Below are 13,018 nucleotides of genomic sequence, written 5' to 3' on the forward strand. Positions count from 1 at the left end.
ACATGATAAAAAATAAAAGATAAAAGTTTATGGGATTTATAATGATAAAAACACTTCTGTGACCCAGAGGACATGGGTGTGACATCAGGACTTCAATATTCTATACTGTATCAGCCTGTAAACAGAGTATTAGGCCATGTCCATACTGGATATTTTGCCTTATTAACCTCTCATCCACACACATTATTTAACAAAAATGTACATATAAAAAAACACATTCTAAAATTAAGATATTAAAAACTGTGTGTGTGCGCGTGTGTAATATGTATTTATTTATTTATTTTATACTTAATTGCTTTATGGTGAGGTCCGTACAGTATGTGCGTGCGTGCGTGTTCCTGTAGCTTCCATCCACACAATAACGTCAGTGGGTGTAGATGGATGGTCTGTTTCTCAGTGGTTAAGAATATCAACCACTGGCACCAAACTGTAGGAGGATGATGTGTCTGGGGTTTATTATACTGTCTGTCTGTCTGTCTGTCTGTCTGTCTGTCTGTCTGTCTGTCTGTCTGTCTGTCTGTCTGTCTGTCTGTCTGTCTGTCTGTCTGTCTGTCTGTCTGTCAGGTGTCCACATCATCCAGCAGATGTCTGGTTGTGAGTGGGATGATGAGACTGGAGACATTGATGGTTATAATCAGATTGGTTATGATGGAGAGGACTTCATCTCATTGGACCTGAAGACAGAGACATGGATCACTCCTAAACCACAGGGTTTCATCACTAAACTGAGATGGGATCAAAACAAAGCTCAGATAGCATACACGAAGCACTTCCTGACCAATCAGTGCATTGAAGAGCTGAAGAGGTTTGTGAACTATGGGAAGAAGACTCTACAGAGAACAGGTACAACAACATGATGTGATGGAGGCGTACTTAGATACATATGTTAAGATGTAGTAACATTACTATGAGAAGAACAGAACAGATACATGGTGATGTGATGGAGGCGTACTTAACATGAAGAGACAAGGTTCTCCAGGGGACACGTCATATATCTGTCTCTTTGTCTCTCTGACTTACACCCCTCCACCCCTCTTCTCGCCAGAAGCACAGCACTGAAACTGCACTCCTCAGAGTCTCTAGCGACATCCTCATGAGGGCTGATGTTGGTGAGTGTTCAGTGCTGTTGCTGCTCGACTTAAGCGCAGCTTTTGACACAATCGATCACTCCATCCTTCTAAATAGGCTTCAACAGTGGGTGGGATTAAACGGGTCGGCCCTGGAATGGTTCTCCTCCTATTTGTCAGGGAGAAGTGTGGCTGTCGCTGTTGACAGTTATGCGTCCTCCTCAGCTCCCTTGACATGTGGGGTCCCCCAGGGCTCCATACTTGGTCCAGTCCTGTTCTCCCTATATATGCTACCCCTTGGTACTCTTATTAACAGTTATGAAGGTATGTCATATCATTGCTACGCTGATGATACAGAGATACAGCTTATCTCTCATTCAAGCAAAACAACCTCAGTAAACTCACAGTCATGCATGACTGTTTAACCGGCATTAACAATTGGATGGCACAACATTTCCTACAACTTAACCCAGATAAAACTGAAATCCTCATTGTAACAGAGCTTTCCTGTTACTGCTTCTAAAGGACTGTATTCCTTATAGGCTGGATATATTAGTATTGATCGCCACAGGTGCTGTTGACGGGAGGCCCGGATATGGTCCTTAATCACACACCTTGATATGGTGAATAGGCCTGATATTTATGTAGGTATTATATTACTATTATTGCTTTGCTACTTATGACTGCCGACGCTTGCCATCTGACGGCGTCGTAGCATTTATAAGTAGGATATGATGTCATGCGGTCGTAAGACTACGTCAGGGACGTAGTGCCGTATCGCTGTCGTCATCTTCGTAACACTCATCATAGGCCCCGAGTGTAGCTCAGATGCAATTCGGCTGTCCCTTGGTCCACTGGCTACTAATGTCAAACAGACAGCAAAAAACCTGGGTGTCTTTTTCGACAACCAGATGAACTTTGAGTTCCATGTTAAAAAGGTAACTCAGTCATGTTTCTACCATCTGCGCAACATTAATAAAATAAGATCAATTATCACGTCTCAAGACCTGGAAAAAATCATGCATGCATTTGTCTCTTCCCGTCTTGATTACTGCAACGGACTCTACACCACTCTGAGCCGTGCGTCACTATCCCGACTTCAACTAGTACAGAACACGGCGGCCAGAATTCTCACCAACACTAACCGCAGAGCACACATAACACCAGTGTTAGCCGCACTTCACTGGCTACCAATTAGGTCCAGGATAGATTTTAAAATTTTGTTAACCACCTATAAAGCTCTACATGGGCTAGCGCCACTTTATATTACTGATCTACTGCCCCCTAAGGACAAGCTGAGGTCCCTCAGGTCCTCTGACAAAGGCCTTTTGAAGATACCCACGTCCAATCTAAAAACAAAGGGTGACAGGGCCTTTGCAGTAGTTGCTCCCACACTGTGGAACGCCCTTCCCCTGGCATTAAAAAATGCTGAGTCGGTTGAATGTTTTAAGAGAATGCTTAAAACACTTTTGTTTCGTAAGCACTTTGTCCTTTGAAGTTACCTGACTCACATAGGTCAATGCTTTTGTTTTTATCCTTGCTGTTTTGTACTTTTCACTATTTTTGTACTATAATACCCTGTTGGTATCTTGTTAATTGTATGTATTTTATGTTCCATTGTACAGCACTTTGTAACACTGTTTCGAAAGGTGCTTTATAAATAAAATGTACTTACTTACTTCTCTCTCTCTGTCTCTCTGTGTTGCCCTTCTCTGTTTCTTTTTTCTTTTTGTTCCCTGCTTTTCTATATCTCCCTCCTTATTTATTCACACTGTCTGTCACTATGGATATTCTATGGATATGTATACTCTCTCTCTCCCCTCTCTCTACCCCCCCCCCCCTCTCTCTCTCTCTCTCTCTCTCTCTCTCTCTCTCTCTCTCTCTCTCTCTCTCTCTCTCTCTCTCTCTCTCTCTCTCTCTCAGAGCTTCCCTCTGTATCTTTCCTCCAGAAGACTCCATCCTCTCCAGTGAGGTGTCACGCTACAGGTTTCTACCCAGACAGAGTCATCATGTTCTGGGCTAAAGATGGAGAGGAGCTCCAGGAGAACGTGGACCATGGAGAGCTCCTCCCCAACCATGATGGAACCTTCCAGATGAGCGTTGACCTGAACCTGACCTCAGTCAAACATGAAGACTGGAAGCAGTACGAGTGTGTGTTTGAGCTCTATGGGGTCAAAGAGGTCTTCAAGTACACACTGGACCCAGAGCTGATCAAGACCAACTGGGGTAAGACTGTTATTATAGGACTAAAGGAGGAATACGTTTGATCAAATCATTATTAACCTGACTCTGTCATATGTATTATGAATTGTGGGTAAAGCCAGACACCAATACATCTAAGACTCAGATAAGTTTAAACCAAGTTTCTACAGCCGATCAAAGAGGTCACTGGCTGGATCACATGACTATAATCTTAAGATAGATAGATAGATAGATAGATAGATAGATAGATAGATAGATAGATAGATAGATAGATAGATAGATAGATAGTTAGACAATTCCACTATTTCATCTCTGTTTTCTGCAGTGGTGGAAAAAGAACTCAAATGTTTTACTTAAGTAAAAGAATCAATACCACAATATAAAAATACTCTGTTACAAGAAAAAGTCCTGTATGCTAAATTTCCTTGAGTAAAAGTATAAAAGTATTGGCATCAAAATGTACTTAAAGTACCAAAAGTAAAAACACTCATTATGTAGAATGTCCCATTTCACAACTGATCAAAATCTATGAAAATCTTTTGAAAATAGCAGATCTACAAGCTTGTAGATCGACTATTTTCAAATAGCCAAAGTATATAGGGAAGAATTGTTTAATGCGTGGTTTTGTAACAATAATAAATATCTACAAAGTAACTAGTAACTAAAGTTTTTAAATAATTGTAGTGGAGTAAAAAGTGCAATATTTGCCTCTGAGATGTAGTGGAGTAGAAGTGAAAGTACTGAAAATTGAAAATATTCCAGTCAAGTAAAGTTTCCTCAAATTTGTACTTAGTTCTTGAGTACATGTACTTAGTTACTTTACACCACTGGTTTTCTGTGTTTTATTGCTCCAGTTAAACCCAAAGACAACATGACCGTCATCATCATCATCGCTGTGGTGGTTCTTGCTGTCATCGCCATCCTCGTTGTCCTCGGCGTCGTCATGTACAAGAAGAAGACAGGTGCGTCAGTTGAATGATGTACTTTTGGTTTCTCAAATTATATCATTTAATTCATACTGAGCTAACCGCTGTGATATCTCTTTACCTCTTTATTTCAGCTTCACCTCCTCCCACTCCATCTCGTAAGTAGTACTTTATTTTTTACTTCACATTCATCTGGTCTGATAATCCACTGACCCCAAAGTACATTCAACATTACTGACACAAACAATTGCATTAAGGAGTAAGGATCATCCTTAAATTGAACATCATAGCAAATAAAAACGTCAATTAACGTCTCTGTTGGTGTGCTGAAGACAATTGTCACCATTATTTTCATATTAGTCAAAGTGCAAGATCACAATAATGTTTTCACATTTACTTCATCATATCATGATGTTGAGACTTGGCAGGATTAAACTAGTCATAAAGTCAGCCTAACATTTAATCATGCAGTCAGTTATAGTTGACTAATGTAGGCTCTATGTAAACTTACCACCATAGGAACAGTGGTTACATACAGTATAGGGGTGACTGTCATAGCTGGCTCTTGCCATGACAAATAATGGGGAAGGGAAACCAAGGTAAAGGTATAACAAATAGTGTTTATTAAATAATCCCTAACAAAATGCAGCCAAAGCATAACGGGATGTGGAAGCAAAACATGATAAAGCTAAGGATCCAATGTGGTGTGGAGTCAGTAAATCAGTAGTGTGTGTAAATGTAAACGTGAGTGGAATATGGTGTACTGCAATATGTGTGGATGGAAGGTACAGTCAAAACCTTAAGTAACAAAGACGCATGGAGAATGAATAGAGGCTGGTGGAAGACAGCAGGTTTGTCTTCCCTGGATTTCTCTCTCTGAAATGGCAGTACATGAGCTGATTTTATAGGCTCCTGAAGACACCGGCCCAGGTGCCCTCCAATGAGCCATTATAGCAGGAATGCAGGTTGCCCCACCCTGCTCACCTAGGAAGATGATTAGTAGCCTGGCAGCAACTAGTGGGGCATCACAACGACTGATTGACAACATCAGCCTCAGCTCAGCGTTTCATTCAGACACGCAATGCATTTGTTCATGTTTTCTGATTGGTTAGGTGAGCATGTTTACATGAACAGAACATGATCAACGTCTATGCAATCACTGAAAACAACTATTATTATTTTAATACTGGTGAAAACCGGGACAATTCTGTAGTGAATGTTGAAAACTGGGACATATTAGTGTTTTATTTCATTTCAAGTGAACCTGTAACCATGTGACAACCTCACGGCACGCCAAGGGGGTGCCATAGCAGATATACAAGCTCATAGCGCGGCACCGAGTGCCACGCTATGAGCTGCTATGGCACCCCCTTGGTGTGCCGTGAGGTTGTCACATGGTTACAGGTTCACTTGAAATGAAATAAAACTGTGTTTACATACGTAAACATACGTTTTAGAGATATTTGTTGGGACTTGGGACACGCAGCTTGAAATCGGGACAATCCCGGCCAAACTGGGGCGTCTGTCACCCTAGTTACATAACCACAACATAACCGTGTGTGTGTGTGTGTGTGTATGCATGTGTCATACAGTAGATGTTTAAACAAATACCAATACACCCCTGTTGATGGTGTATTCTATTCTTTGTATTTCTTACATTACAGATTCTGAGGTCATGAAACTGAATCCAGAGACACCTTCTTGCACATAGTAAGTCACTTTAATATTAGGTAGTGGTTCTCTCTTGTCTCAGGGGTTTCTATTCTAGGTAGTTCATTGCATGCACTCAGTGGACCATGTCAACATCTACAATGAAAGCCAGCTGTACTATGGGACTCCAGGACGAGAGCTTAGAAATATTATAAGTTGGGCGACTCGATAGCCGAATGGTTTGGGCACATACTGTACCACAAAATGCCCTCTTCAGCATTCCCCTGGTTAAACTCCTGACTGACCAGACTGTTTGCTGTGTGTCATTCTGCACTCTGTCTGCCTTTCCTGTCTCTCTCTCGCTGTCGTTATTGAAATAAAGCAGAAATGGTATGTTATAATTACAAGCAGCATTATTTAGATGTAATGATCACCTCATCCATTTGTTGTAATTCTATTGATTAACGGTTTAATCTGAGGTTTCCTGTGTTTCCAGGAAACCTCAATATTTAACAGTAACAGCTTTGATAGTTAAGAGAAAAAAAGATAGAACAAGTTAAACTGTTTAAATTAATCAAATGATGATATTTTTAACAAAATTTATATCCCCCCCCAAACTGATGTATAATGTTGAAATGTAAGTGATTTTTTGAATGATTAGTATTTTTGTGTTCTAACTCATGTGTTAATCCTTGTCATTTTAGGTTTGCAGACCACTGGAGCAAGTAGAGACGTTCTCACCATGTCTCTCTCTCTATGAATGCTGTGAGAAGTGGGTTATAAACCATTCATTCAACCATTTATAAACAAGGGTCAGTAATCCATTGCAGTTGCAGATAAAATATAATTACGTTATTCATACTTTCAAAATAAAGGCAATCATTTGTGAGTTCAATTATAGACAACCACAAGGCTTTTCAGTGTATTGTCAATTAGAATAAACTCAAATTTAATGTCATCTGATTGGTTGAAGATGATAATCCTAATCATCGAGTTGGGCTATTTTTTTGTCATTAAAGTGTTTTGTAGGTAATCAGTCATGGATTACTTAAAGTCACCTTTTTAATCTAGATTTTTAAGCTTTCTATAAATCCTTTATGAATACTAATTGGGCTTACAAGACATGTGTAATAATTCCTTATGAAAATTTAAAGATGTCCACTTTACACCTTTTTAAAAGTAGTTTATATCCTCAAAGAGAATGATAGAATAGATGATATAATTGTTTTTGTGTCATTATGACGTTATGGGCCAAAATGCTGACACGAAAATAAAACTGTAATTCATTCATTCATTCATTCGTTCATTGTACACATACATACACACTTATACATGTACACTTCTGTTTACACACTGTAACACATATGCACATCAACATAGAACATGTACATACAAGCATGTATGCTCACACATACACAATACTTATTTGGACAAAAAAAGAATGTGAGTTCAACATTGATTTCCCCATGATGTAAATAATGGAATTTTATTTTCCTATTGTGTTTTCACTGTGTGTTTTTAAACTTTTGTCTTTAAAAAAGAAACAAAACTTTAATTGATTGGTTATGAGGGGATGTGTTTGATCTCTTTTAAGTTTTTTGTACATATTGAAAATAATGAAGAATGCTTCAAATATGTTAAAGACTTAGATACGTGTCTACTAAATGAAGGTCAGATTATTTGCATTGTTGTTGCATTCATTTATAGGCCTACTGCTAAATACATTTTTATTAAAGACCCAAATACTCTTAACAGTCTGCCTCTTTCTTTTAGAATCATAAATAAACAACCGTGATTGTGTAAAATATTGATATTGTCAGAGTAGTCAGTAAGACCATATAAACTTTAGAAAATGTATCATTGTTTTTAAACAAGTCATCTAAATGTTAACATTATTGTTAAATTGTTAAGCATTAAGACAGCACTATAATATAGTGCTGTCTTAATGTTTAACAATTTAACAATAACCTTTTTAATGGATAAAATGTAATTTATAACTTATACTATTGGAGTGGTTGTATTGTGTCTCCCTGTTCTTCTATTGAAACATTTAGATTGTGTCAAAGGTCATGTCTCACCTAGACACAGGATCTGACAAAACAATTTACATGATGGTTCAGCACTAGTGCAGGAAACCGGCTTCAAATCTGGGGTAGAAGAGGAAAGTTACATAGTGTCAACTTCACCTTTTTCTTTGTTAAGCATCATAGGGACTACTGTATCCTTTCACTCAGGGTGAGATATGTTTTTTTTTAAATCTTTAGTTAAACATTCTGATGTGTTAAACACTTTGTCTGGTGACTGGTCATAACTTTTGAAGTTCTATTATGTTCTATAAACATAAACATTCACCTCACAACAGAATTGAAGTGGATGGTCAAGTTTGGAAATCACTTGGCACTGTGTTGGATAAATGAAGACAGTAGATTAATCTTTAAAGTATCATGTTATCTTTATATACACTCTCAAACTCATAATCTGTAGTCTCCATGTAAGAGACCATATTTATCAGCTGCATATATCATTTATAATTTTGAACAGAGGTAGGATGTCACCCGTCTACACTTTACTACACATCAAATTAACCGTCACCTGCTCACCTTAAAATATCCTAGTTTGTAAACCTGCGTGTGAACAAACAAGGTCTCTAGGATTCAGCAGACGTGGTGAATGTCTTGTCTCTCCATGTGGGCTAAATGTGAACCGCTCCCTTTAGACTGAACATTCTGCCAACCAGAAAGTGAAACCAAACACACTCTTTTATCACGTTAGATTTAACAAAAAAACTCCACCTCATGCATCTTGTTATTCATCTTATGTCCTTTCCACTATGCATCCAGATGTGTCATCTGTGTTCATGTGATATATTGTATGTGTGTGTGTGTCCACAAGGAGCACAGCAATAATCTACTTGATCTTATTATATTCTAATAATATTTCTATTATGGATATTCTAATAGTGTCCATCCATAATTACTGATGAGGTCATGCCCATGTCATTCATTAAGATCTATTCAAGTTCACATGTCTTGTCTCTGAGGTTGACACTATGGTATTCTCCTGGATAAAAACCTGCCACACTGAATCCTTCCTGGCAACAAATGATGTCACAGAAGTTCAATTTTATTAGATCTCCACTAGCCAGGTCGAAGGCCAGGGATGTTTTGTGTGTGTGTGTGTGTGTGTGTGTGTGTGTGTGTGTGTGTGTGTGTGTGTGTGTGTGTGTGTGTGTGTGTGTGTGTGTGTGTGTGTGTGTGTGTGTGTGTGTGTGTGTGTGTGTGTGTGTGTGTGTGTGTGTGTGTGTGTGTGTGCGCGCGCGTCCTATTTCATACTGATACAGCTAATAATCACTGATACAGTATACTGTTGAATATGACTATTTGCCTTGCTATTTTAGTGGTCCCTGTTTTTAGACGTTTGGGGGTCTGTCCTCCATCAAGAAGACCCTAAACAGTGTTTCTATAAGAAGTAGAACACAAGTTGAGAGAAGGGAGGGAGAGTAGCCTAGGCAACAGGAAAACACTAATAGTGATAATAGATGTCTGCACAAAACTAAACAGAGTTTAAGAAAGTGCACAAATAGGCATATTCTACCTTAAACCGTAGTTGTGTTGTGTAACTTGACTTCAAATCTAAAACATTACACTTTCGCTTGTTATCCTGTTCAACGCTAAACAACAGTATCCATTTAATTGTACATGCTTTCTCGTTACTATGCTGAATATTGATGATAAATGTAATAAATAAAGCCATACCTGGATGCGTTGTCGAAATTAAATCCCAAAGGTGGGGTGTCATGCAGAACATAACACCACATCTTCACCTCACTTGAGTGTGCACAGCGTCTAACAGTGCACTGTTTTTGATTTGACTGGATTTCATTCTTATACTTTCTTTCTTCAAGAGTTATGAGTTCAGACAATATGGCTTGATTGGCTTTGTATTGTTCCACGGCAACAGTGGAAATCCCCTGGTATTCAACAATAGCTTTTTACTGATGTTTTTTTTGGCACACGTCCTGGTTGATATGCAATGATAAAGGTGCTGCTATGGTTGACACTGACAGTCAGCGCCATGGGAGATCACCACCACCACCACCTTTTGACAACTTTAAGGGTTGGATGAGGCAACATCATGGTTGGTTATTTGTCAACACATCTACTGTGTGCAACGAAATGGCACCCAAAGAATCTAAACAGGCCAAGCTGTGACGCAAAATGGCGGGCAATGACGTTTCATCTGAATCGCTTACCAAAAAAAAAGAGAAAAGGACGTTATTATTGCACTGTAGTAATAGCAGTAAGTAATAGCAGATATACAGGCTCATAGCGCAGCACCGAGGGCCGCACTATCAGCTTGTAGATCTGGTATTTTTGAATAGCCCAAAGAAATCTAAAAATGACACAGATGCTTTCCCCGGACTGAATGGGTTAATAGTTAATACCCAACATGAAAGACTAAAGTACCAAACTCCTCCCAGTATATTTATTTCTGCATGTGAAGTTTGGTAAAACAGCACCACAACAATGTACCAGTTGGCAGCAACACACATAAGATCATACCATACTGACACACTGGAAAACCCCTTCTCTGCTTTCTTTCACTTTCATTTAATCTGTCTTGTAGTTCAGCTCCTGACTCAGCCAAGCTACCCAAGTGAATGCAACAACTGTGGGTCTGATACAACGCATTTCATTACATTTTAGGCATTTAGCTGACACTGTCTTCCAAAGGACTTATGCTGGGGTTACTGGTGTACTGGACACACATGGCTTTTCATGGAGATATCAACACATATCAGGATCAACTATGCAATATTTAATACAAATTTTAAGACAGATTTCTTTTTTACACACTATGTACCACAGATCTTTTCCTCTGGCAGGGAACTTTAAGACATCCCAAGGTTGAACAAAATTTTTATTTGCTACTTGGCTGGTAAAATGCATGCAAATCATCTCTTAAAATAAAAATGAAAGAGGGCCTTTCTATAGATACATTTACATGTATTTACTGATGTCCTGTTGTACAGTATTTAACATTATTTTGCTGTTTAACACATTTTACTTTACGTGTTACAAAATCACAATATGGCAAATGACAACCTACTGTACAGTGAACAGAATGCCTAGTAATGAATCAGAATCATACCGCCCCCCTAATACGCGAGGGGGCCGTGTTTCTTCAATTCCTTTTTTCATTTTTTTTTTTTCATTTTTTTTTTAAATAAAAAAAATGGCCTCCCTAGGCTGTGGGGGATTGGTGTAGCGCTGGTGTAGGGCTGGTGTAGCGCCCAGGATCACTTAGGAAATTAGCACCGGGTGAAAAAAATGGGTTACAAAAATCGCGGGATAAAAATTTAGTAAAAAAAAAAAAAATGAATTCTCTGAAAAACACGGCCCCCTCACGCATTAGGGGGGCAGGGTGAGTCACCAGAACCAAGGATGGGTGTTTTTGATGAATCTAACATGGTTAAAATGGAGTTTGAAGTTATAATGGGTTTGTATAGGAAGGGGGCGTGTCTGATAAAATGAATATCAAATATCTAGATACTGAATTGAGCAACTTAAAAACTGTCTGGGGGGCTCACAAAGGCCTGAGTAGATGATAAAATCACCAAAAGTTTTTTTGAAAGTGAAATATCCCTTTAAGTAATGAAGCGCTGAGCATGTGAAGTATATTCCTGGTCGAGAGAGTGGCTGTATTCAGTCTCCTGGAGAAGGGTTCAATAATGGAGGATCCGGTTCAAGGTTTTCAGTTAGGTATCATCTTTATTCCACCCAACAGGCAGACTGCCGGGTTTAAGGTCTGATTCAGCAGCGCCCAGTCATCACATACAAATAACACACTAATTATACTGTCCCAAATCTGGCTCACATGGGAGGGTCAAAGAGTTAAGTCCCGCCCTTACTCCCTTTGTCAGCCAATCTCAACACAATACATGATACTGGGGAGTCGTGGCCGAACCCCTTACAAACATCCTGTTAAACACATTAGCATTGTCCTTACAGTGTACAAATTTGTCTTATTTCCAATTGTCAAACTTTACTATTACACAAAGGCTGGTTTAGTCATTCTTGTTCAACATCTCTTAAGCTTTAGAATAAGACCACACACATTATACTTTCATGATTGCAAACAGTAGTTAGAAATCCAAGGAGTCAACAAAGTTGTAGTTACTCTAAGACTGAATCTTTTCCTTAGATTCAAGAAGAAAAGTTACATGGAACTAACTGGTTTCTTCCCAACCACCTTTGTTCATACTTGTGTTACTTACTATAAAATAAGCTTTTTCTGTGAAACAAGAATAACTATAGGAATTCAATTTGAGTCTGCATGACTTCACTTTTACCACACTTCCTGGGGACAGAGGGAGACAACAGATGTTTTCACTTCGGCCCCCATCCTTACATAAAGACAATAGTATTGAAATCAGCCTACTAACTAACAAAGGACTTGGCTCAGTGACTTGTTTTTAGTTCACACTTAAAGCTAGGAGCTTCTGCTCCAGGACAAAGACCAGGATCTTAAAGGGTTGACTGATCAACACATCAATAACAGAGAAATGCATCTTGTATTCAAAAAAGGTTTAGGTGTTGGGGGAATGCAAAGTGGATCGCCTCTCAGCCTGCATACCAGATGGGGGATGTCCCCAGTTATTTTCACCTCCAAGCACTGCTAACTGCAAGCTCAGAATCACCTAGTATTGTATCTTAATATGGAATGAAATTACTTATCTCGAATACCATGCTTATGTTTGACAAGTATACATCACATGTAAAGGCTTAATAGGTCTATGTGCAAATTAAGGGGGGGACCTGGCCCCTGCTTCCAGCACATATTAGTCCTATCAGTCTTATGTATGGGTATCTGCCTGCAGATACATACAGTATGGCTGCCTGCAGATACATTTTATACATGGGCTGTAGCTACCATGTATAAAATGTATTCCTACATCATTAAATCTACAGAAACTGGATTGTTCATAGGGAGGAATTAATTACATCCAGTATTTGTATAATACTGTACATAAACTTTAGTTAAATTGCATTATTATTTAAATTGCCTAAATAGTTTGAATGTAGTGTTAATATTATTGCATGAGTTTGTGTGATGTATCTCAATTTGTATTCAGCATCACAATGCTGAATAGTGGTGGTGTTTTACACCTTA

General features: G+C 38.8%; 1 protein-coding gene across 1 annotated transcript in view; it reads left to right on the forward strand.

The window, feature by feature from the left end:
- The window catches only part of LOC308095490 (uncharacterized protein), a 66,836-nt gene that overhangs the window by 24,900 nt on the left and 28,918 nt on the right, over positions 1-13,018 (forward strand). Inside the window, exon 13 of the mRNA XM_080442547.1 lies at positions 4,330-4,353. Within this exon, the coding sequence (XP_080298673.1) occupies positions 4,330-4,353 (24 nt within the window). The remainder of the gene's footprint in view (positions 1-4,329; positions 4,354-13,018) is intronic.

The sequence above is a fragment of the Gymnoscopelus braueri genome (genome assembly GCF_963280865.1).
Source record: "Gymnoscopelus braueri genome assembly, chromosome: 11".
NCBI lineage: Eukaryota > Metazoa > Chordata > Actinopteri > Myctophiformes > Myctophidae > Gymnoscopelus > Gymnoscopelus braueri.